The 27044-nt window shown below is 34.9% G+C and overlaps 1 protein-coding gene across 1 annotated transcript in view; it reads right to left on the reverse strand.

Moving 5' to 3' along the window:
• The window catches only part of LOC103659147 (disintegrin and metalloproteinase domain-containing protein 32), a 169775-nt gene that overhangs the window by 117926 nt on the left and 24805 nt on the right, over positions 1-27044 (reverse strand). The window contains exons 3-9 of the mRNA XM_040643171.1: positions 23064-23125; positions 20566-20641; positions 18305-18381; positions 16645-16822; positions 10955-11023; positions 5674-5745; positions 5301-5467 (exon numbers count right to left, since the gene is read on the reverse strand). Of these exons, the coding sequence (XP_040499105.1) occupies positions 5301-5467; positions 5674-5745; positions 10955-11023; positions 16645-16822; positions 18305-18381; positions 20566-20641; positions 23064-23125 (701 nt within the window). The remainder of the gene's footprint in view (positions 1-5300; positions 5468-5673; positions 5746-10954; positions 11024-16644; positions 16823-18304; positions 18382-20565; positions 20642-23063; positions 23126-27044) is intronic.

A 27044-nucleotide genomic window follows, 5' to 3' on the forward strand; every position in this document is an offset into this window, starting at 1 on the left:
CAGTCTTGTATTAGGTTCAGGTGTACAATATAATGCCTCAACAATTCTATACATTTCTTAGTGCTCATCAAGATAACTGTACTCTTAATCCCCTTTATCTGTTTCACCTAGCTACCCACCCACTTCCTCTCTGGCAGCCACCAGTTTGTTCTCTGAATTTAAATGTCCAGTTTTTAATCTCCTTTTTCTTTGTTCATTTTTGTTTTGTTTCTTAAATTCCACATATAAGTGAAATCATATGGAATTTATCCCTCTCCATCTGACTTATTTAACTTAGCACTTTACTCTCTAGGTTGATCCATGTTGTTGCAAATGGCAAGATTTCATTCTTTTTGATAGCTGAATAATATTCTATTGTGTATATATACCACTTCTTCTTTACCCATTCATCTATCAATGGACACTTGGGTTGCTTCCATTATCTTGGCTATTGTAAGTAATGCTACAATACACATAGGGGTACATATACCTTTTTGAATTAGTGTTTTTGTTTTGAGTAAATATCAAATAGTGAAATTACTGAATCATATGGCATTCTTTTTTTAATTTTTTGAGAAAACTTCATACTGTTTTTCACAGCAGATCCAACAGTTTGCATTCCCACCAACAGTGTATAAGGGTTCCTTTTTCTCCACATCTTTACCAACATTTGTTGAGAGACAGTGTGTGATGGGGTGGAGAAGCAGAGAGACAGAATCTTAAGCAGGCTTCATGCCCAGTGCAGAGCCCAATGTAGGACTCAATCTCACAACCCTGAGATCATGACCTGAGCCCAAATCAAGAGTCTGATGCTTAACTGACCAAACCACTAGACACCCCTTGTCTTTTTTATTTTAGCCATTCTGATAGGTGTGAGGTGATATATCTAATGTGGTTTTTGATTTGCATTCCCCTGATGATTAGTAATGTTGAGCACCTCTTCATGTGTCAGTCGGCCATCTGTATGTCTTCTTTAGAAAAATGTTTATTCAGGCCTTCTGTTTTTAATCAGATTATTTTTTTGTTGCTGTTGAGTTACATAAGTTCTTTATATATTTTGGATAGTAACCACTTATCAGATATATCACTTGAAAATACCTTCTCCCATTCAGTAGGTTACCTTTTTGCTTTGCTGATGGTTTCCTTCATGGTGCAGAAGATTTTTATTTTGGTGTAGTCCCAATAGTTAATTGTGTTTTTGTTTCCCTTGCCAGAGGGCATATCTAGAAAAATGTTTCTATGGCTGATGTCAAAAAAAATTGCTGTCTATATTTTCTACTAGGAGTTTCATGGCTTCATGTCTGAAATTTAGGTCTTTGATCCATCTTTAGTTTATTTTTGTGTATGGTTTAAAAAAAAAATTGGTCCAGCCTCACTCTTTTACATGGAGCTGTCTGGTTTTTTCAGCACCATTTGTTGAAGGACTGCTTTTTCCCTATTGGATATTCTGGCCTCCTTACTCATAGATTAACTGACCATATAAGCATGATTGCCTTTTCATTCTGTTCTTTTTGTCCTTTTTAATGTATACAAGTTTATCTATTTTTACTTTTGTTGCTCATGCTTTTGATGTCATACTCAAGAAACCACTGCCGAATCCAATGTCATAAAGTTTTCCCCCTATTGCTTCTTCTAATAGTTTTAGGTCTTAAATTTAGATCTTTGACCCATTTCAAGTTAATTTTGTATACTGCATAAAGCCCAACTTCAGTCTTTTCCACATGGATCTCCAGTTTTCCCAACACGATTTGTTGAAGGGACTGTCTTTTCCCCCATTGAAAGGTCTTAGCATCCATGCCAAAAATCTTTTGATCATATATGCAAAGGTTTATTTCTTGACTCTCTTTTCTATTCATTGGCTTATTTGCCCATCTTTATGCTAGTAATACTGTTTTGATTCCTGTAGCTTTGTAGTAAGTTTTAATATCTATCTCATTTCTTACAACTATACAGAAATCTACTATCTCCTTTCTTGAAAATTTATACTTAAAGAGAAAAACACACATATTGCCTTTTCCATAAAAACTGTATTTCACAGGGCACCTGGGTGGCTCAGTTGATTAAGCATCTGCCTTTGGCACAGGTCATGATCCCAGGGTCCTGGGATCGAGTCCCACATCAGTCTTCTTGCTCAGCAGAGAGTCTACCCCTCTTGAGAGTCTCCCCTTCCTCTACCCCTCCCCCCTTCTTGTGTTCTCTCTCACACATACTTTCTCTCTCAAGTAAATAAATAAAATCTTTAAAAAAAAACTGTATCACAAACATGCATAATCCCAATTAATGAGAGAAAGCTCCACTTTACAGAAGATCAGTTAATAAATATACAAGGGACGGTACAATTTTAAAATCTTCATTGCAATGCTTTAACAAATTATTATGAAAAGAATTATTATCAAAGAGGTGAAAACCTATACTATGAAAACTATAAAACACTGATGAAAGAAATTGAAGAGGACACAAAGAAGTGGAAAGACATTCCATGCTCTTGGATTGGAAGAACAAATATTGTTAAAATGGCTGTATTACCCAAAGCGATCTACACATTTAATGCAATTCCTATCAAAATACCAACAGCATTTTTCACAGAGCTGAAACAAATAATCCTAAAATTTGTATGGAAGCACAAAAGACCCCAAATAGCCAAAGCAACCTTGAAAAAGAAAAGCAAAGCTGGAAGCATCACAATTCCAGAGTTCAAGTTATACTACAAAGCTATAGTGACCAAAACAGTATAGCAATGGAACAAAAACAGACATATAGATCAATGGAACAGAATAGAAAACCCAGAAATGAACACACAACTATATGGCTAATTAATCTACAAAAAGCAGGAAAAAATATCCAATGGGAAAAGATAGTCTCTTCAACAAATGGTGTTGGAAAAACTGGACATCAACATGCAAAAGAATGAAATTGGACCACTTTCTTACACCATACACAAAAATAAATTCAAAATGTATGAAAGATGTAAAGGTAAGACATGGAACCATGAAAATCCTAGAGAAGAACAAAGCAGTAACCCTCTTTGACATCGGCCCATAGCAACTTCTTACTAGATATGTCTCCTGAGGCAAGGGAAACAAAAGCAGAAATAAACTAGGGACTTCATCAAGATAAAAAGCTTCTGCACAGTAAAGGAAATAATCAACAAAACTAAAAGGAAATCTATGGAATGGGTAGAGATATTTGCAAATGACATATCTGAAAAAGGGTAAGTATTCAAAATATATAAAGAACTTATACAACTCAACACTCAAAAAATGAATCCAATTAAAAATGGGCAGAAGACATGAATAGACATTTTTCCAAACAAGACATACAGATGGCCAACAGACACATGAAAAGTTACTCAATGTCACTCATCATCAGGGAAGTACAATCAAAACTACAATAAGATATTACCTCACACCTGTCAGAATGGCTAACATCAACAACACAAGAAACAACAGGTGTTGGAGAGGATGTGGAGAAAGGGGAACCCTCTTGCACAGTAGGTGGGAATGCAAAGTGGTGCAGCCACTCTGGAAAACAGTATGGAGTTTCCTCAAAAAGGTAAAAATAGGACTACCCTATGATCCAGCAATTGCACTGGGTATTTACCCAAAGAATACAAAAATACTAATTCAAAGGGATACATACACCCCAATATTAAAGCAGCATTATGTACAATTGCCAAGTTATGGAAAATGCCCAAGTGTCCCTCAACTGATGAACAGATAAAGAGAAAGTGGTATATATATACAATGGAATATTACTCATCCATAAAAAAAGAATGAGATCTTACCATTTGCAATGACATGGATGGAGCTTGAGAATATTATGCTAAGGGAAATAAGTCAGTTTGAGAAAGACAAATACCACATTTTTCACTCATATGTGGAATTTAGAAAACAAAACAAATGAGCATAGGGAAGAAAAGAGAGGGAGAGGGAAACTAAGAAACAGACTCAACTATAGAGAACAAACTGATGGTTATCAGAGGGGAGGTGGTTAAGGTGATGGGTTAAAGAAGTGATGAGGTTTGAGGAGTGCACTTGTGATGAGCACCTGGTGTTTTATGGAAGTGTTGAATCACTATATGGTACAACTGAAATTAATATAACATTGTATGTTAACTAATGGAAATTAAAATTAAAACCTAAGAGTAAATAAATAGCACTGACATTAATTAATCAGACTGACGAAAAAAATGAAAAGATCAATAACACTTATTGTTGGCAGAGATGTGGGAAAATTTTTAATCTCACACTTGCAAAGGAAATACTGACACGCCAACTTAAAAATATGTATATACAGATTGGTTGAAAGATATTGCTGATTATAATTGTTACTAAATTTTATATGAGTTCAATTAAAAATATATGGTTATAATTAATTATTAGAAAACTTATATTGATTTCTTCAACAAATAAACTGGAAAGAAAATATAACAGAAATGAAACCCACAGATTTAAAGAGACTAAGAGACATATCAAATGAATGGAATGTGTGGACCTTGCATGGATACAGATTTGAACCAACCAACTGTAAAATATAAAATATTTTAGAAAATATGCAAAATTTGAACCCTGACTAAACAATGATGACTTTAAGGAATGCCATTTTTTAGGTGTGATAATGGTATTGTAAATACATTTTGAAGAATCCTTACAATCCTTATCTTTCAGAGATCTGTAAATAATGACACATAGGACTTTCTTCAAAATAACTGAGTTTGAGGGGGTGAGAAAAAGAAAAAAATTAGCCATAAACTGATAATTGTTTTATGGATATGTAAGGTACATAAGGATTCATTATTTTACTTTCTTAACTGCCGTTATGCTTGAAATTTCCCATAATAAAAACTAGAACAAAACAAAAAAGAAAACTAGTTTTTTAAGATAATGCAGAAAATTCATTAGGGTAAACTATTTTTAACCTACTTTCCTGAACCTCTGATCCAACTTCATAACAAAAATACAAACTTTGTAAGATAAATCCCATTTTTTTAGTTAGTGGTTAAGATTATGGGCTCTGGGGTTAAAACCTGTGGGTTCAAATCAGAAGGACACCACTAGATCCAAGAATCCTGAAATTGTTTAACCTCTAGAAATCTCTAAATGTTCTCAATCTCCTAGAAATCTCAATCTCCTCATTAGTAAAAAGCTAATAAGCACAGAAATAAATTTTAGCAAGCTTCTTTTACTGACAGAAAGAGGATATGAGGCCTGAGTGAAGCACATAATAATGTATTAATAGTCACCGATGGATAAAAATTCCCTAAATAAAGCCACATCATCATCACAGATCTTTTTCTAAGAATAATGGAACATTATTCTTACATGAATAAATATGCAATATCATGAGGCCTTAGAGTAAGATAGAACTTTTTCCATTCTAAAAATCTGCGCAATACTTCGTCTGCCTCACCAACTGTAGAAATCTTATTTTTATCTGACCACAACTCCAACGATGACAGCACAACAGTAACTTTAAATTGGGCAAACATCTAAAAACAAAAGAGAGAAATACATGAAAAATTAATCTTTATGTTATTTTACAATAACTAAGAAATTAATTCAATGCTTTGACAAATCCATACTCAGTTTGTATAGATGGGTTAATTATTCAGAAATGCCAAGTGAAGTTAATGTACATTATAATTTCAAAACTAGTATAAATTTTTCTAACTAGTATGAAAAGGAAAATACTTACTGAATTTACAAGGCCAATAATTTCGATGACTTTATTTGTTACTATCATGCTATCAGAGCCCAAGTAATCATACTGAAAAACAAAATTAATTTTAAAATTAAATACAATCTGTTATGCAAAATATTTTTGAGATATACTCTCCATCTACTCTCAGAACTTTGAGGCTGCTTTGGGGTTAGAACAGTTCAAAATAAGTCAGTAACAAATTAAAAAAAATAAATATAAACAGGATCACTCATATATGCTGGTGGGAATGTAAAATTGTACAGCCACTCTGGAAAATTTAGCAGCTCCTTTCAAAACAAACAAAATACTTACCATATGACCCAGAAATTGCACTCCTGGGCATTTATTTGTATTTTTTAAGATTTATTCAAGAGAGAAAGAGTGAGCACAAGTGGGAGGAGGGGCAGAGGGAGAGTATCTTCAACACAGGGCTCAATCCCACAACCCATGAGATCCTGACCTGAGCCAAAATCACAAGTCAGATACCTAACCAACTGAGCCACCCAGGCGCCCCACACTCCTGGGCACTTATCTTAAAGAAATAAAAACTGATGCTCACAAAAAAACATATTCATAAATGTTCGTAACAATTTTATTATTAGCCCAAAGTTGGAAATAATTCATATGTCCTTCAGTAGTTAACTGGTTAAACGAACTGTGGCACATTCATACCATGGAATACTGATCATTAATAAAAAGGAACTGACTAAACTGTTGATATATGAAACAGTTTGGATAAACCTTAAGACAATTATGCTGAGTATTTAAAAAATCTCCAAAGGATATATACTACAAGATAACAGTTCTGCAATATTCCTGAAATCAAGGAAAGGAGAACAGATTAGCAACTGCCAGAGGTTACAAAGTATAGGGAAATAGGGAGAAATGGATGTGACTATGAAGAAATAATGTAACAGAGTCTTATAGTGATGGTTCTATCGAGTGTCTTGATTGTGACAATGATTATACAAGGCTGCATATGTGATCCTAGTGCATAAAACTATACACACACACACACACAAATTAGTGTATATACAACTGCTGAAATCTAAATAAGCTTTGTGGAATGTGTCAAATTCAATATCTATAAATCACCTCTCTAAAGTATAGCAAAAGTCTAAAGTATAGACGGTTCCACAGGACCGTCAAATTAAACATATCTTAAACGAAGCTCATGATTCTCCCTCAAACATGTGGTCCTACTTACCTTTCCACTACTTTAATTAATGGTATTATCATCTATGACCTCCCACATTTATGATACTGCATGTTCCATAAGAGCAGAACTTTTTCACAGCTGCATCCTCAATAAGTAGAATAGTAACTGGCATCTACACGATGCTCAATAAATTTATTAAGTGAATGGATAAATCAAATCAATTTAAGTCCTTCTAATTCAACCTCAGCAGTAACTTTTAAAATTGCTTTTTTTCTATTACTAATACTACTAATTAGTAAATGTTCGACTTGATTATTGGAATAGTCTCTTAAATGTCTCCAACTATCCCATCAGCAATCCAGTCCCTACACTATCACAAAAATGATGATTCTAAAATGAAAACACGAACCTGTCAGTCCCTTCTTTAAAATCTTTTTAATGATGCTGCATTACCATTAGGATAAAATCCAAATATTGTGTCAGTTCTTCAATTTATCTCTTTCCATTTTCCTTCTTCAACCCTATGTATTAATCATACTAAACTTGAAGGTTTTTTTTAAAAAGAACCTTCTCTGAAAAATGTCATTGGTATTTTGATCAGGATAGCATTGAAAGTGTAGCTTGCTCTGGGTAGCATGGACATTTTAACTATGCTAATTCTTCCAATGCATAAGCATGGAATATTTTTCAAAGAACTGGAACAAACAGCCCTTAAATTTGTGTGGAACCAGAAAAGGCCCCAAATCGCCAAGGAACTGTTGAAAAGGAAAAACAAAGCTGGGGGCACCACAATGCCGGATTTCAAGCTGTACTACAAAGCCGTGATCACAAAGACAGCATGGTACTGGCGCAAAAACAGACACAGAGACCAATGGAACAGAACAGAGAACCCAGAAATGGACCCTCGGCTCTTTGGGCAACTAATCTTTGACAAAGCAGGAAAAAGCATCCAGTGGAAAAAAAACAGTCTCTTCCATAAATGGTGCTGGGAAAATTGGTCAGCTACATACAAAAGAATGAAACTTGACCACTCTCTCACACCATATACAAAGATAAACTCCAAATGGATGAAAGACCTCCATGTGAGACAGGAATCCATCAAAATCCTAGAGGAGAACACAGGCAGCAACCTCTATGACATCGGCCACAGCAACCTTTTTCATGACACATCTCCAAAGGCAAGAGAAACAAAAGAAAAAATGAACTTGTGGGACTTCATCAAGATCAAAAGCTTCTGCACAGCCAAGGAAACAGTCAAAAAAACTAAGAGGCAGCCCACCGAATGGGAGAGGATATTTGCAAATGACAGTACAGATAAAAGACTGGTATCCAAGATCTACAAAGAGCTTCTCAAACTCAATACACAAGAAACAAATAAACAAATCATAAAATGGGCAGAAGATATGAACAGATACTTTTCCAATGAAGACATACAAATGGCTAACAGACACATGAAAAAATGTTCAAAATCATTAGCCATCAGGGAAATTCAAATCAAAAACATACTGAGATACCACCTTACACCAGTTAGAATGGCAAAAATTGACAAGGCAAGAAACAACAATTGTTGGAGAGGATGGGGAGAAAGGGGATCCCTCCTACATTGTTGACGGGAATGCAAGTTGGTACAGTCACTCTGGAAAACAGTGTGGAGATTCCTTAAAAAGTTAAAAATTGAGCTACCCTATGATCCAGCAATTGCACTACTGGGTATTTACCCCAGTGTTACAGACGTAGTGAAGAGAAGGGCCATATGCACCCCAATGTTCATATCAGCATTGTCCACAATAGCTAAATCGTGGAAGGAACCGAGATGCCCTTCAACAGATGAATGGATTAAGAAGATGTGGTCCATATATACAATGGAATATTACTCAGCTATCAAAAAGAATGATTTCTCAACATTTGCTGCAACATGGATGGCACTGGAGGAGATAATGCTAAGTGAAATAAGTCAAGCAGACAAAGACAATTATTATATGGTTTCTCTCATCTATGGAACATAAGAACTAGGAAGATCAGTAGGAGAAGGAAGGGATAAAGAAAGGGGGGTAATCAGAAGGGGGAATGAAGCATGAGAGACTATGGACTCTGAGAAACAAACTGAGGGCTTCAGAGGGAAGGGGGTGGGGGAATGGGATAGGCTGGTGATGGGCAGTAACGAGGGCACATATTGCATGGTACACTGGGTGTTATATGCAACTAATGAATCACGGAACTTTACACCAAAAACCAGGGATGTACTGTATGGTGACCAACATAATATAATAAAAAAATATTATTATAATAAAAATAAATAAATAAATAAAATTAAAAAATAAAAAGAACCTTCTCTCATGTTTATGTGCCTTTGCAAGGAAAAGTTTTGCATCAAGTCTTCCCTGGTCCCACCCTCACCTCATTATCCAAGCTAACTTATCCACAAACCATCCCCCAACCACCTCCTTTATCAGGATCTCACACTCCAAGCCATTATTCCCCTGCCCTAATCATGCAAAGAGCCAACTAGAGACAACCCCTACATCCCAGAACCCACTGAAATTATTCAAGCTAGACAACCCTAAACTTGTCTACTTTGCCTTGAGGGTTCTTTCCCACAGAAACCATTATCAGGTCTCCTGTCCATGTTCTCCCCTTGCTCCCTCTGTCTCCTTACCTATTTTGTTATTTCCCCATGTGGCTTCTGCAGGATGTGGCATATTCTCTCCTTTTGGGAACTGTGAATAACAAACTATCTCCCTAATAGCAATTTCGTCTCCTGATCTGTTGGCCCCATCATACATGAATAATAAAAAAACACACTTTAACATACCTACTTGCATGTTTTTATAGTACCCCAGGTTATAGCTATGTGTTTCCATGTCTTTTTCCATCATTGGACCATGTTTTTATACTCTCATATGCTTCCTTCAAGCATATCGCTGAATTCACTAGACTACAACTGTGGATTTAAAATTTGGGAAGTCACTGAAGACAATATCACTATTGTTCCTCTTTATACACCCAGCATCTAGTAACACAGATGCTACAGCAAGCTCAATGTTTGTTTTATTAAAGAATATGTAAATATGTATAAAAACAGAAAAGGGAAGTTTAATCAGTAACATATAGCTGGCAAACCTGACAATTTGGACAAGAAGCTCTTAAAACAACTGTCAAAGTTTATAACATAATACTTAAAAAAAAGATTTTTATAATCCAGAATATTCCCTGGAAATTTAGTCATCATTATTATAAATATCTTAATTTTCTCTTAAATGTTCCCTTTGTCCTTTTCCCCTATATTCTAATAAATCAAGTATTTTCATATTCTTCTCTAAATCCTATATGTCTCTGAATCTTAACTCCGGCTTCCTGACAAGCTGTACAATTCTACAATTAGAATTAATAATGTATTTGATTCCTATTCTCTGTAGTATTCCAGAGGTGTGACAATCAAATGTTTATCATCAGAACAAAACCTGGAAAGTATATTTTTATCCCTGTTTTCTGAAATCTCTGAAATATAGAGAAAATAAAGCCACACCTGATTGGGTGCAACTAAGTTTTCATCCCAAGGTTCTGAAGTTTAGAGGTCCTCAAATAGTTTTTGGGAATCAGGGATTTAGAAGTATGTTTTACCAGGTAAACAATACACTGGAACAGGTGAACATTTAAAAACCTGTCCAAAAAAAAAAGTCTCGATACAGGAATGTAAGCAGTTCTCATAGTTATACTGTCATCACTTTTGTGCCAATAAATACTTTGTAGGACAAAACATTCCCTAGGCTACATACGGCTCTTCAAGTGCCCTAAAAACAAAAACTAAAAGCTTAAAGATTTTCACTTGAAACAAATATCACCATTAAAAATATTGTGGATGGAGAGAGTTCCTAAAAATGTGAAGTACCAGCCCAAAAATAATTTTGTTATTCATTTTTATGTAAAGATTTCAAATAAAACATTTCTGATAGAAATATGTAATTTTGAGTATTTGGTTTTTCAGTTTGCAAATTTTTCCACTGTTCTCTCTACAACATGTAGTAAAAAGATTGGAATTTTTAAGTTCCTTTCTGCTAGGGATAATTATACATTCATACCAAATATGTAAAAGCAAGGAAAAAGAAAAATACATACCAAAGCTTTATCCACCACAATATGCATTTCTAGATAAAGAGGAATTAAATCTGGAACAGCTGATTCTGACTAGAAAAAAGAAAAAGAGCACTTAAAAGCCTATAAAACTTTCATAAATTGTTTTTTCTGAACTTTTAAAATCATTTTTTCACTTTATTGAGTTGTAATTGACAAAAATTATATATATTTAAAGTATAAGACTTGATATTTTGATATATATATTAAAATAATTGTCATAATCAGGCTAATTAACATATCCACCTCACATAGTGACCATTTTCTTTTTTGTGTCATAATAAAAACGCAAAAGATCAATACTCAGCAAATTTCAAGTTTACAATGCACTATTGTTAACTATAGCCATATTACTATATATTTAATCTCCAAAAGTTACTTATCTTGCCTAACTGAAACTTTGTACCATTTGACCAACATTTCCCCATTTCTTCTTGTCCTCAGCTCCTAGCAATGACCATTTTACTCTTTGCTTCTAGGAGTTTGACTATTTTAAGATTGCACTATATAAGTGAATTCAGGTAGTATTTGTCTTTCTGTGTGTGGCTTATTTCACTTAGCATAACATCCTCTAGGTTCATCCATGTTGTCACAAATGGGAAGATATCCCTTTTCAAGGCTGAATATTCCACTGTATAAATATAAATATATATTCTCAAGATGGACGTGTAGAAGTATCTCTTCAAGATACTAATTTCATTTCCTATGGATATATACCCAGAAGTAAAATTTCTGGATCATAGGTAGTTAATTTTTAACTTTTTGAGGAATCTCCATATTCTTTCCACAGTGGCTGCAACAATTTGCATTCCCACCAACAGTGCACAAAGGTTCCCTCTTCTCCACAGCCTCACCAACAATTGTTACCTTTTGTCTTTTTGGTAATAGCCATCCTAATAGGTGTGAGATGATATTTGATTGTGGTTTTGATTTGCATTTCCCTGATGATTAGTGATGGCATACACCTTTTCACATATCTGATGGCCATCTGTATGCCTTCTTTAGAAAAATGTCTATTTAAGTCTTTGCCATTTTTAAATCTCATTATTTTTGCTATGAATTGTATGAGTTTCTTACATATATTAGATATTAACCTCTTATCAGGTATATGGTTTGCAAGAATTTTTGCTCCTTCCATTTTGTTGACTTTTGCCTCCCTGAAGAGCAAGGGGTTTGAGATCCACATTAGGTACTCCCTACACTGGGGGCCTGTAGTGGAAAGATTAGCCCTCATAATATATGGCTTTAAAAATCAGCAGGGTTTAATTCCGGGAGTGTTAGAGGGCTACAGGAAACTGAGACTGTGCTTTTAAAGAGCCTGTGCACATATTCACTCATTCTGAGGCCCAGCACAGAGGCAGCTATTTGAAAATTTAATGACTAATTTTAGGGTATATGTCAGAGGGACAGAGATCTGTAAAAACTTGCTCTGAGAACAGAAAAGCTGGTAGGGGCTATTTTTCTCACCCTCCTTCTGCCTAGCTGGTCCAATATTGGTTGGTACCAGTTCTGACACTTTCCATCTACGTTGTTAGCACTGTACACCCCATCCCAGGGTTCCCTTGAGGACTGGTTCTGTCTAACCCACCCACTTTGGCAGGTACTCCTCCAAGGTGGTCCTCCTCTATCACACCCAGCAGGCATACCTGGCCAGGACCAACAGCCCCCAAAGTGGCTACCGACTTAACACACCAAGCAGGCGGCCTTGGCCAGGACAAGACCTTCCAAAGGAGCTCTTGCCTGATGGAAGGGCGGGAGGAAGCCCTGCCCACCAGTGCAATAGCAACAGCTGTGACTTGGCTTGCACCCAACCACAACAGGGGCTAGCCCTGCCCATGAAACCATCCAAAGCAGTTGCAGCACAGTCACAACAGAAGGGCACACAGATCTCAAACAGGGGATACACCTAGAGTGCCTCATTCTGGTGATGAGGGAAAATTATGCTCTGTGCCCCACAGGATACCTTCTAAATAAGACCATACCTTCAAAATAAGGAGCCATAGCTGATCTACCTAATACACAGACAGAAAGAAGTAGTCAGGCAAAATGAGGAGACAGAGGAATATGTTCTAAATGAAAGAACAAGACAAACCTTGAGAAAGAACTAAACAAAATGGAGATAAGCAATCTCTCTGGCACAGTTCAAAGTAATAGTCATAAATCTGATAACTAAACTTGGAGAAGATAGGATGAACACACAGAACTTCAACAAAGAGATATAAAATACTTAAATAAAAAACAACCAGAGCTGAAGAATACAACACCTGAATGAAAAATACATTAGAGAGAATCAACAGCAGAGTAGAGGAGGCAGAAGAATGGATCAGTGATCCAGAAGACAGGGTAACGGAAAGTACTCAAGCTGACCAGCAAAAAGAAAAAAGAGTTTTAAGAAGGAGAATAGTTTAAGGGTCCTCTAGGACAACATCAGGCATACTAACATTCTTATTATAGGGGTTACAGAAGTAGAAGAGAAAAGAAACAGGCAAATACTTATCTGAAGATATAATAGCTGAAAATGTCCCTTATCAGGAAAAGGAAACAGACGTCCAGGTTCAGGGAGCACAGAGAGGACCAAACAAGATGAACGCAAAAAGATCTACAGCAAGATAATAATTAAAATGTCAAAAAATAAAGATAAAGAGAGAATCTTAAGAGCAGCAAAAGAAAAGTAACTAGTTATAAACAAAGGAACACCCATAAACCCATCAGATGATTTTTCAGCATAAACTTTTCAGGCCAGAAGGGATTGCCATGATATATTCAAAGTTCTGAATGGAAAAAACCTACAAACAAGAATACTCTATCCAGCAGGGCTTTCATTAGCATTGAAGGAGAGATAAAGTTTTCCAAATATTAAAGAAGTTCATCACACTAAACCAGACTTAAAAGAAATGTCAAAGGGACTTATTTAAGTAGATAAGAAAAAGTCGTATCTACAAGTAAGAAAATTATGAAAGTGATAAAGAAAGGGGGAGTAATCAGAAGGGGGAATGAAACATGAGACACTATGGACTGTGAGAAACAAACTGAGGGCCTCAGAGGGGAGGGAGGTGGGGGAAAGGGATAGACCGGTGATGGGTAGTAAGGAGGGCACGTATTGCATGGTGCACTGGGTGTTATACGCAACTAATGAATCTTCGAACTTTATATCGGAAACCGGGGATGTACTGTATGGTGACTAACATAATAAAAAAACATTAAAAAAATATTGATAAAAATAAAATAAAATTAAATTAAATTAAAAAAAGAAAATTATGAAAGTAAAATCTTATTGGCAAAGTAAAGTGAATGTAGTGGATTAAGCATTTATAAGTTAGTATGAAGGTGAAAAGACAAAAGCAGCAAAATCAACTATATCTACAATAATTGGTTAAGGAAAAATAAAAGATGAAAATATGAAATCAAATTAGAACATGGAGGGGGAATAAAAATGTAGTGCTTTTAGAATATATTCAAAATAAAGAGATCATCAACTTTAAAAAGACGGCTATAGGGGCCCCTGGGTGGCTCAGTTGGTTAAGCGGCTGCCTTTGGCTCAGGTCATGATCCCAGGGTCTTGGAATTTACCCTGTACTGGGCTCTCTGCTCAACAGGGAGCCTACTTCTCCCTCTCCCTCTGCCTGCTGCTCCACCTTCTTGTGCTCTCTCTCTCTCTCTCCCTGTCAAATAAAGAAAAATTTTTAAAAAATAAATAAAAAATAAAAAGATGGCTATATACATAGGTTGTTTTATGAACCTCATGGTAATGACAAACCAAAAACCTATAATAGATACACAATAAAATAAGGACAAAAGAATCCATGCATAACAGAAAAAAGTCATCGAATCACACAGGTAGGAGAGCAATAGAAGAAGGGACAAAAAGAACTAAAAAATCAACCAGAAAATAATTAACAAAATGGCAGTAAGTACACACCTACCAATAATAACCTTAAATGTAAGTGGGCTAAATGCTTCAATCAAAAGGCACAGGATAAGGGACTAGATTAAAAAAACAAGACCCATATATGCTGCCCATAAAAGATTCATTTGAGGCCTAAAGATAGATATAAACTAAAAGTGAAAGGATGGAAGAAGATATTCCATGCAGAAGAATGAAACTGGATCATTTTCTTACACCATACACAAAAACAGACTCAAAATGGATGAAACAGCTAAATGTGAGACAGGAAGTCATCAAAATCCTAGAGTAGAACACAGGCAGCAACTTCTTAGACCTCAGCCTCAGCAACTTCTCACTAGACACATCTCCAAAGGCAAGAGAAATAAAAGCAAAGATGAATTACTGGGATTTCATCAAGATAAAAATCTTTTGCACAGCAAAGGAAACAATCAACAAAACTAAAAGGCAATCTATGGAATGGGAGAAGATATTTGCAAATGTCTTAACAGATAAGGGGCTAGTATCCAAAATCGATAAAGAACTTGTCAAACTCAACACCCAAAAAAACAAATAATCCAGTCAAGAAATGGGCAGAAGACATGAACAGACATTTCTCCAAAGAAGACATACAAGTGGACAACAAACACATGAAACAATGCTCACATCACTTGGCATCAGGGAAATACAAATCAAAACCACAGAGATACCACCTCACACCAGTCAGAATGGCTAAAATGAACAACTCAGGAAACAACAGATGTTGACGAGGATCCAGAGAATGGGAACCCTCTTACACTGTTCTTGGGAATGCAAACTAGTGCAGTCATTCCAGAAAACGGTATGGAGGTTCCTCAAAAAGTTAAAGATAGAGCTACCGTATGACCTAGCAATTGCATCCAAAGTATGCAAACATACTGATTCAAAGGGACACATACACCCCAATGTTTATAGCAGCAGTGTCCACAATAGCCAAACTATGGCAAGAGCCCAGAGGTCCATCAACAGATGAATGGATAAAGAAGATGTGGTATATATATACAATGGAATACTACTCAGCCATCAAAAAAATGAAATCTTGCCATTTGCAGTGACATGGATGGAACTAGAGGGTATTATGCTAAGTGAAATAAGTCAGTAAGAGAAAGACAAATACCATATGATTTCACTCATATGTGGAATTTAAGAGACAAAAAAGATGAACATAGGGAAAGAGTCTCTTAACTCTGGAAACAAACTGAGGGTTGCTGAGGGAAGGTGTGGGGGGGAAGGGGTAATCGGGTGATGGGCATTAAGGAAAGCACTTGATGTAATGAGCACTGGGTGTTATATGCAACTGATGAATCATTAAATTCTACCCCAATAACTAATTTAAAAAAATTCCCCTGAATCAAAAGATGTGCTGAGCTTTAGATACAGAAAGAATAAAATTTGACTATAGCTGAAAAAAAATACTGGCCTTTAAATAACTTCCAGGAATACAGACACAAAAGTAGGAATTTAGTTTCTTAAATTTACACTGAATACACACTAGTCTTTAGAAAGTTGTAAGTATATAACAAAATAAGGATTAGAATAAAAATGTATCATAAAAAAGTAGATGATCAGTTGATGCAAGGAAAAGGCCATTTATGGTTCAAAGGAAATTGTAACATTAAGAAAAGATGAGGATGTTCTGAAGGAAAGAATATTTGCTACAGTTATACAATACATTAATATAATCTTCTTTTACATAAATTAAGTAAGGACAATAATTGCCCTGAAAATAGTAATAAAACATACACAAACTCACCTTTTCACTTACAAAAATGTTATAGTCCACTGGGTTTTGCTCTATGCCTTGGTTATTTTCAGTAAGATCTTCAAATTCACCATTTCCATTCCTTAATTTATAAAGAAGATGCTGAAATTCAACTGCAGATTCCAGAGGCTCAATTCCATAAGAAACATTTTCAAATTGCAGTATTCCTCTGTAATATTAAGAATAAAACTGCAAGTGCTTTTTTTTTTAAGATTTTATTTATTTATTTATTTATTTATTTATTTGACAGAGAGAGAGAGAGAGAGAGGGAACACAAGCAGGGGGAGTGGGAGAGGGAGAAGCAGACTTCAGGGGGCCCAATGCGGGGCTCAATTCCAGGACTCTGAGATCACGATCTGAGCTGAAGGCAGATGCTTAACGACTGAACCACGCAGGTGCCCCAAAAACTGTAAGTGCTTTTAATCAATTCTCTATTATAGAACTCTGACAGAATCCAAAAGGAGGAGGAGGAAGAGGAAGGTAAAGAACATTTTTGAGCTCAGTATTTTGACCCAAACTCTTTACATTATGGAGATAATTTTGAAGAGACAAAAATCTCCCACAATCCACAAAATTAACTTTCCATTCGATTCTCTCTATAGATATAAAGGCAGCAGAAACTACATAATCATTTGCAAGGTGTATAAATATACAGCGTTACAGTGATTAAGGAATTCCCTGTTCTCCAAGTCAGTGGCTTAATGAAAGCAATAGTAAACAGAAATCTAAATGAATTTCTCTCTGGTTGGCACTGCTTTTGAAAAATGATCACATTGCTTATATAACAGAAGTATATGTAATAAGTAAAATTTGATTTATAAAAATAAAATTTAGCAGTAATTATGAAAAGGCATTTATTAATCTTCTTTATGCACACAGTCTGAATAAGAAAAGCAAGATTTTAAAAAATAGACAACTTTTATAACTATTCTTCTCTGACTACAGGTTACAGTTTAAGTAGCTACTTCCCAAAAACCAAATTTTAGGGTTCTATGTAACAATCACTGAGGAACACTTATTTGTTAAAATAAGGTTCCTATACTAACTATAAAAATGAGGAAGAAGAATTTCCTGACAGAATGGAAAACTCTAAGCACTAAGGAAGAAACCTTACAATTGTTAGCATATAAGACAGTGATATTATTAGAAAAATGTGAGTACTATATTAGTAATTATTTGCTTATATAGAATTTGCCTCCTCTCCCTGAAGGTGATTTTCCTTAAGAAAAAGTATGCCTTGTTTATCTTTATTTATCTTTATATCTTCAAACACTAGGCCAGTAGGTGACACATGGTAGGTACAAAACATATCCATTTGCTGAAAAAATAAGCTATCCTAAACAGCTCTTCCAACTTGCTGTAGTCATTTACATTCAGTTGTCATTTCTGTAGCTTAAAAAAAAAACAAGATATAGAACAAGGAGACTAGGAAATATAAACCTTGAAAGAGGTTAGAAATGTCTCTGGTCAGCAAGGAATGTGAGGAGATACAAGAGAAGAAACATGTTCAGAGGAGGATATCATTGCATTATCTTCACATGGGAATCCTCTTAAGCCCTATATTAAGCCCCAAACTTAATATAAACATAACAAATTCACTGCAGCCAATATCATTAACCACAATGTTCACATATCAATGACAAAAAATAACCTCAATCCAGAGCATGTGCTGAGTGTGACAACAGAGTTCGGATGTCCTTCAATATGCCCCTGGTAGTAGCACTGAGCCTAGGAAAGAAAAAAAGTGAAGTAGTTATTTAGGATTGACAAACTTTCTAATGATTTCTTATTTTTATACTTGCTAGAACTTTCTGAATATTTTCACAGGCTACATGGTTTATATATCAGTATGAATAAAGTGACATTCAGGAAAAGTTTCCCTATATATGTCACTTTCACTATATTAACTACTCTTCTGATCAATATTTGGGATTATTATTTTATACTCTGCTTCCAAAGTGTTACCCCATATTTTAGTTTAAATTGCTTCCTGATATATAAATTTAGGTCATGAATTAAAGACAAAGATTATGAATCTAGATTTCTTTAAAAATCTCATATTCTATTAAAAAATCTAAAATTTAAGGATTAAAGAACTAGAAAACAATACACCATATCAACACAAACCAAAAGGATGATTCTGAAACTATACTAATACAGGAAATGAAGATTTGAAGGCAAGAAGCATTACTAAGTGATAAAGAGGGATATTTCATAATGAAAAGAATTTCCACTGATCAGGAAGATATAAATATTCCAAATTTGTATTCACTTACTAGATAGCTTCAAAACATATAAGCTCAAAATTTTAAAAAATAGCAAAAAGAGAAATGCAATAATCATAGTAAAAGATACATTTCTGTCAGCAACTGATAAATCAAGCATTCAGAATCCACAGAAGATCTGAACAGCATGTTAGCAACCTAATACAGGTAGAATAAAAATTGTAGAATGTACTTTCTTTTTAAAGAATATGGAACATTTACAAAAATGAAACCATATTCTGGGCCATGAAGCAAGACAAGAAATTTTAAAGAACTGAAATCAAAGTTTGGTCTCTGATCACAGTACTATCAAGCTAGAAATATAGCAGACATCATCACAGGGAGAAGATTATGTAATTTCCAAGATTCAGTAGTGCTATAAATTTTGGTGGAAACCAATGTAAGATTTCTAATTAACACACTGTTTTATAATGGAACTAAGGGGAAGAAGAAGGTGCAAGAAAAGGAAACTTATAGTCCTATGCAATAAAAGTGAAGCAACATGGTGTCCAAATTCAATCTTTCAACAAATTTTTGTCATGCTAACTATATGCCAGGCATTTTTCTAGGCACTGGGGATACATGAGTGAATTAAAAAGACTAAAATAAAATCCCTGCCTTCATGAAGATTATTTTGCACTGGGGAAACAGAAAATAAATAGATAAAATATATGGCACATCATATATTGATAACCACCATAAAGAAAACAAAACAGATAAAGTAAGAGAGTACTAAGGGTAAGAGAGCAATTTAAAACAGGAGTTAGTCAGGGACTAATAGGGTAATTTTAAGCAAAGACCCTAAGGAAAGGGAATCTTGGGAGTCTTGGGAAAAAGCAAGCATCTGGATCAAAGAAAACAGAAAGTGCAAAGATCCTGGAAGGAGAACATGTCTGGTATGTTGAAGAATAGCAAGGAGACCAATATAGCTGGAACAGAATGAGCAAGACAGACAGTAACAGGAAATGAGGTTCAGTCAGGTAAAGAGGACCAGATTGTATAAAGGCTGTAGGATATTGATATGACTTTGGCTTTCACTTTGTAAACAACAGGAGGTCTGGAACCATGGAGGGTTCTGAGCACAGAAACAACACAATGTGTCTAGGCTTTAATAAGATTGATCTGGTTGGTCACATTGAAAACTAAAGGGATGGGCAAGGTATAGAAACAAGGAGATTACTCAGGAAGTTATAGCAATAATCTAAGCATTTACTTGGAAAAGAATGTTACCAGGATGGAGACAGAGGAAGAGGGTGGATCTGGCTATCTAATTTAAAGGGTAGTGTCAATAAGATTTATTAATGGATGGGATGGGGGTTAAAAAAAAAGAAAGGGTTTAAAATGTATGATTTTGTGTTCAATATTTGTTTGCTTTTATTAGTATTTAATTTATATTCATTTATTCAACAAAATTGAAATTAATTAATTAACTAAATGGTGCCTGTGTTCTATAGAGCGGAAGCCATTAGTCCATCCAGTTCCTCTTTAATTTACCAAGACTTCAGGAAAGGCTAATAATGAGGGAAATGAGGCCATAAATGGATCCTTAAATATAGCCCCTATGAATACAGTGTTCTGTATTAGGAAAACATTTATTCACTGTAAAAAAGATTTTAAAAATCTATAAAATACAGAACTTAAATCTTACCTGAATATCTGAAGGATGAGAATTCACAGATCCTTGATTATACAAATAAACCATAAAATTATGTGCTAAAAAAAAACTGAATATAAAAATGAAAGAGTATTAAAAGTTACTCTTTTTGAAACACATAAAGCAGTGCTCAACAAACTAACACCCTCAGGCCAAATCTGTCCTACTCTGTCTTTGTAAATAAAGTTTTATTGGAACACAGCCACACCCATTAATTTATGTATGGTCCATGGCTGTTTTCAAGCATAACAGCAGAGTTGAGTCATTTTAACAGAGATAGTATGGCTCTCAAAGCCTGAAATATTTGCTATCTGGGCCTGGACCTTTATAGCAAGTCTGCAAATCCAACAAAGGTAGTATTTTCTTTTGAGATATATATATATATATATATAATTTATATTCAAAGATATACACACTCAAAATAATTTTCCTATTTTACCGAACTCCTTTATTTTTTTATTTTAATGTACTCCTTTAAAATAAGAAGGGACTACAAGATGAGAAAAAAGGCATTTTAAATTTACAAAGATATGAACTAGATGTAGGATTATGAGAGTTTTCCATTCTTTCATTCTTTCTAAATTTCACTACCATGAATATATATTACCTTTACAATAAAGTAGAAGAGTATTGTGTAAAAGTCCGTAGTTATCTGAATGTAGAAACTTGTACTGAAACTACAAGTCCAAGTTCAACCTTCTCTGGTATCATTGCCTGTACATATTACCCTATTTCCTCACCTCATGGTCACTCCTCAATCCAATGTAACATTAGTAGACCATCCAGACCAGCTAGTTAGGAATCCTCCACTAAAAGTGATCTCATATGGGTAACTAATGACCCTCTAGTTGTCAAATCCAAAAGGCAGCTTGAAGTCAAGTAAAACTACTCTGACACACACATACTGTTGACCATGCTTCCCTTCTTTAAGCCATCTACTCTTCAACTTCAACCATACCATTTCCACCTGGCTTCCCTAATATCTTTCTGTATACTTTAAGAGTCCCTTCATCTGGGTCTTTACTTCTTCCCTTAAGTGTTTCCATGGCCTTCAATTCTGGGTTGTTTTTCCTTCTCACCTTTGATATTCACTCCTACCTCTACAGATTCATCTTGTTCATTTCTGGTGCTTCATTTATACCTACATAAATACATGGCTTTGAAATCCACACTCACATTCTAAACTAAATCTAACTGCCAACTGGACATTTCTCTTGGGATATCCTACAAGCACTTCATATCTAACTTTTCAAAACTAAGCCCATATTTCCCCTGACTCAGATCTGTTCCCTTCTCCTTCACTGCCACACCGAATCTCTGCTACCACTATATTCAATGTTAGCTAATCTTTTTCCTGCCACCTCAGTATCTCAAAAAAAAAAAAAAAAAGATCCTTACCTCTACAGTCATAGTTCTGCTTTTCATTATTTCTCATATAAGTTATTTGCAATAACTTCCTAATTATCACTGTGCAATCATAATCATTACACAAGTAATTTCCCAAAACAATACACACATGCTCTACCCATCTCCTAAACTCCAGTCCATATAATTCTTACCACTGTTTATAGTCCTGATAAGATGTTCAAATGCACTGTGAGTTCTCTCACTTTCCCTCTTATACACTTGAAAAGATCTTTGAGTTGTCATTTACCATATTCTCCTTCCCTTCTGTCTAAAGGAGTAGGTTAACTCTTCTTTTACTCAATGCTATTCTTTGGCATTTTATACAATAATCACTTGTTTATACATCTCTAAGAAACTTCCCTTCAGCCAGAAAACTTTGTTCCTTCTTTCTTAAAAAGCATTCATCTGCACCTGTTTCTTCTTTTTCTGCCATTTTTGAAACAAGTTATTTACAACTTACTACCTTAAGCTTCTCACAATCCTCCTCTCCCCAATACCATGTAGTCTAGTTCTATAACCAAAATTTAACTGAAATTTACTATTGAAACTCACAAATTAATTCTAAGCCAGCTTTTCTCTACATGAGAGAAATTTCATGGTTTCCTGGTTTCCATGAGAGAAACCCTACAGAAAGTTATTTCAGTTACTTTCTCAATTCCCTGAAGGAAGTACACAGCTAGTACTATTTTCCATAAACTCTCACAAGTGTACAGTGTCATTCCATATTAAATTCCTCATTCCAGGCCTGCCTCTCTGATCAAACCCTGATACACTCACAGACTTACTTCTTATTCCAACATTCTGCCCTAATTATGTAGGTCCTTCTGGTTCTGTCTATAGCATAAGATCATATAGGTTAATCTTCAGGAGAGGGGCCCTTATTTTTTTCTGTTCCCCCCTATTCACAAAAGACTACTGGAGGAGTTAGGACCAAAAATTTAATTAATTCACAGGAAAGCATCTGTTCATCTGAAACAACTAAAATGTTTAGTAACAACTACATTAATTAACACTCCACTTTTATTGTAAGTAAACAAATTCATATCAATAAAATGAAATACAAAACTAAATGAATTAAAAATTACCTTTGCTTAAGGTGTACAGTGTACGGCTCCTCATCTATTACAATAATATAGGATATCTGTTCCTAGAGAATCCAGAACAACTGAGATGAAGATCCACGTAACAGCAGCAAAACAATAATTTTACATCAATCAATCCCTCCAAACAATCCCTAAAATGTCTTGATTAAAATGTCTTAACTATATTGTGATCTAAACTTTACAATAATATATCAAAAATTATAACATTTATTATATAATCCAGTCTTACTATTTCTACAAAAATAAGCCTAACCTAAGGATTTATATGGGATTAGAAATCTATGTATAACTATATATAACTGAATTTTAAGCTCTTCTGAAATTAGAGATCACATGCTATGCTATAATGTCTATGTAGGTGGCATCATTGGGATAATAAGGTATCCTATATCAGCGAAGCTTATTCTATCAGGCACAAAAGATATTTATTTTATCTGTTTTCTTAAAATGTATTGCCTGATTCTTGTATTTTTAAACAGAAGATTCTTGAACAAAATTTCGTATTGTTTTTGACTCCATCATTACTATTCTCAAGTTAAAACATGGATAACAAGTTGCAACATCACTAAGTTGATGAACCTGAGTGATGAGATTTTATTCAGCCAAGGAGAACATATAAAAAGCAAGAGTTAGAGCATCACTGAAAAGGAAACTTAAAGCATATAAAAACCAAAAAGACACAAATACGGGAACACAGAAAAAGATAAGCCTTCTAGGATCTGTGACTGCCAGCCCTGCCCACCCACAAAAACCCGACAAGGGGCAGCAGAGAGAGAGCCTGGTAGTTTGGGGTCCCTGCAAACCCAACAAACAGACTGGAGGTAGATATCTGGTCTGACTACAGGCCCTGTACACCAATGAAAACTTCTCAGGGGACAACACAGGGAGAGCACCCAGCAGTGTGCTGAGACTGCAGTTCTGGCAAACATCTGGTCTGACTCAGTTCAAGTCCAAGGCAGCCCCAGACTGGCCCCTTAACAACACAGGGACCAAACATTGCCCACAAAAGGCAAAGAGAACCACTGCAGACAGTTGGACCTGAGGCAAATACCTCTCAATCACAACATTAGGACACATACAACACAAATAGGTGACACCCTGAAGCACCAGCTTCTGGTAGACAGGGGACATTGCACATCAGGGCACTACAGCATCTCTTCTTCATAAAGCCACTACTTTCAAGAGCAGAAGTAGCCGACTTTCCTAACACATAGAAACAGACAAAAAGAGTTATTGGACAAAATGAGAAGACAGAAGAATATGTCCCAAATGAAAACAAACAAGCAAATAAATTCACAGCAAAAGAGCTAAATGAAATGAAGATAAGAAATATGCCTGAAAGAGAATTCAAAGTAATGCTCATAAAGATACTGGACTTAAGAAGATCTCCATAAGACCCTAAACAAAGAAACAGAAAATATAAAAAGAACCAATCTGGGATGAAGAACTCAATAATAGAAATTAAAAATACACTAGATGGAATCAAAAGAAATAAATATAAAAAGAACCAATCTGGGATGAAGAACTCAATAATAGAAATTAAAAATACACTAGACGGAATAGACTAGAGGAAGGAGAAGAATAAACCAGCGAGCTGGAAGACAGAGAAATGGAAAGCAACCAAACTTAGGAGCAAAAAGTAAAAAAATAAAAAATGAGACTATGTTAAGAAATCTCAGCAACACCATCAATTATAATACCATTAGCATTATAGGAATCCCAGAAGGAGAAGAGAGAGAGAAAAGAGGACAGAAAACTTATTAAAAGAAAGAACAGATGAAAAAGTCACTAATATGGAGAAGGAAAGAGAAATCCAGATCCAGGAAGCACAGAGAGCCCCCCAAAAAATCAACCCAAAGGGGTCTACACCAAGACACATAATAATTAAAATGGCACAAAGAAGTGATAAAGAAAGAATTTTAAAAGCACTAAGAGAAAAGAAAACAGTTATATACAAGGGAAATCTCATAAGACTGTCAGCTGATTTATCAGCAGAAACTCTGTAGGCCAAAAGGGACTGGCATGATAAATTCAAAGTGCTAAAAGGAAAAAAAAAAAGTCTGTAGCCAAGAACACTCTATCCAGCAAGGATATCATTCAGAATAGGAGGAGAGATAAAAAGTTTCCCAGATGAACAAATGGAATTCATCACCACTAAATCAGCCATACAAGAAATGATAAAGGAAATACTTTGCCTGGAAAGGAAAGACCATAAGCAAGCGTAGGAAAAATAGGAAAGGAAAAAATTTCACAGGTACATATAAACATAATAAAAGTAAATCAATCACTTATAAAACTAGTAGAAAGGTTAAAGCACAAAAGCAGTAAAATCAGTCAGAAGATTCACAAAATTAAAAAAAATTTTCACAAAATAAAAGGATGTAATGTGCCATCATGTACCTAAAATGTGGAGGGTGGAAGTAAAAAATCAGTGCTTTCACGTGTTCAAACTTAAGCGACCATCAACTTAATACAGAACTGTATAAACATAGGGTGTTATATATGAACCTAGTGGTGAAAACACATCAAAAACCTATAATAGATATGCAAAAAATAAAGAGAAAGAAATCTACGTATTTCACTAAAACAGCCATCAAACAAGACAGCAAGAGAAGACTAGAACAGAGAAGAACTACCAAAAAAAACCCTGTAAAACAAGTAACAAAATGGTATTAAGTACATACCTATAAAAAATTGCTTTGAATGTAAATTAACTCCAGTTAAAAGACAAAGGGTAACAGAATGGATAAAAAGGCAAGATCTATCTATATACTGCCTACAAGACACTCATTTCACATGAAAAGACACATGCAGATTCAAAGTGAAGGGATGGAAAAATATTTATCATGCAAATGGAAGTGAAAAGAAAGCAAGGATAGTAATACTTATACCAGACAAAATAGATTTTATAACAAAGACTGTAAAAAGAGACAAAGGACACTACATAATAATAAAGTGAACAGTCCAACAAGAAGATGTGACAACTATAAATATTTATGTACCAAACATGGGAGCACCCAAATACATAAAGAAATTATTAACAGACAGAAAGAAATCAATTAACAGACAGAAAGAAATCAATTATATACAGTAGTAGAGAATTTTAAAACTTGCATCAATTGATAGATCATCCAAACACAAAATCAACAAGGAAACAGTGGCTTTGAATGATACGTAGGACCGGATGGAACTAACAGATATATTCAGACTATTCTGTCCAAAAAAGAGAATAAAACACAATCTTTTCAAGTGCAATTGAAACATTCTCCAGAATGGATGTTAGGCCACAAAATAGGTCTCAACAAATTCAGAAAGATTGACACATATGCATCATTTCTCACCACAATGCTATGAAACTAGAAATCAACCACAAGAAAAAATCTGGAAAGAACACAAATACATGACGGTTAAATAACATATTACTAAGTAATGAATGGATCAACGAAGAAATCAAAGGGGAAATCAAAAAATATATGTAGACAAATGAAAATGAAAACGCAGCAAGCAGTCCAAAACCTTTGGGATGCAGCAAAACTGTTCAGAGGGAAGATTATTAGCAACACAGGCCTAACTCAAGAAGCAAGAAAAATCTCCAATTAACAACCTTACCTTACACCTAAAGTGGCTAGAAAAAGAACAATAAAGGAGCCCAAACCAATAGAAAGAAAAATAATAAAGAAAGGGGGGGTAAACAGAAGGGGGAATGAACCATGAGAGACGATGGACTCTGGGAAACAAACTGAGGGCTTCAGAGGGGAGGGGGTGGGGGAATGGGATAGGCTGGTGATGGGTATTAAGGAGGGCACGTATTGCATGGTGCACTGAGTTTTATATGCAAGTAATGAATCATCGAACTTTACATCAAAATTGAGGATGTACTGTATGGTGACTAACAATATAATAAAAATTATTATTAAAAAAAGAGATTAGAGCAGAAATAAATGAAATAGAAATTAAAAAAAC

Source organism: Ursus maritimus, unplaced genomic scaffold (assembly GCF_017311325.1).
Source record: "Ursus maritimus isolate PB19 unplaced genomic scaffold, ASM1731132v1 scaffold_28, whole genome shotgun sequence".
Classification (NCBI taxonomy): Eukaryota; Metazoa; Chordata; class Mammalia; order Carnivora; family Ursidae; genus Ursus; species Ursus maritimus.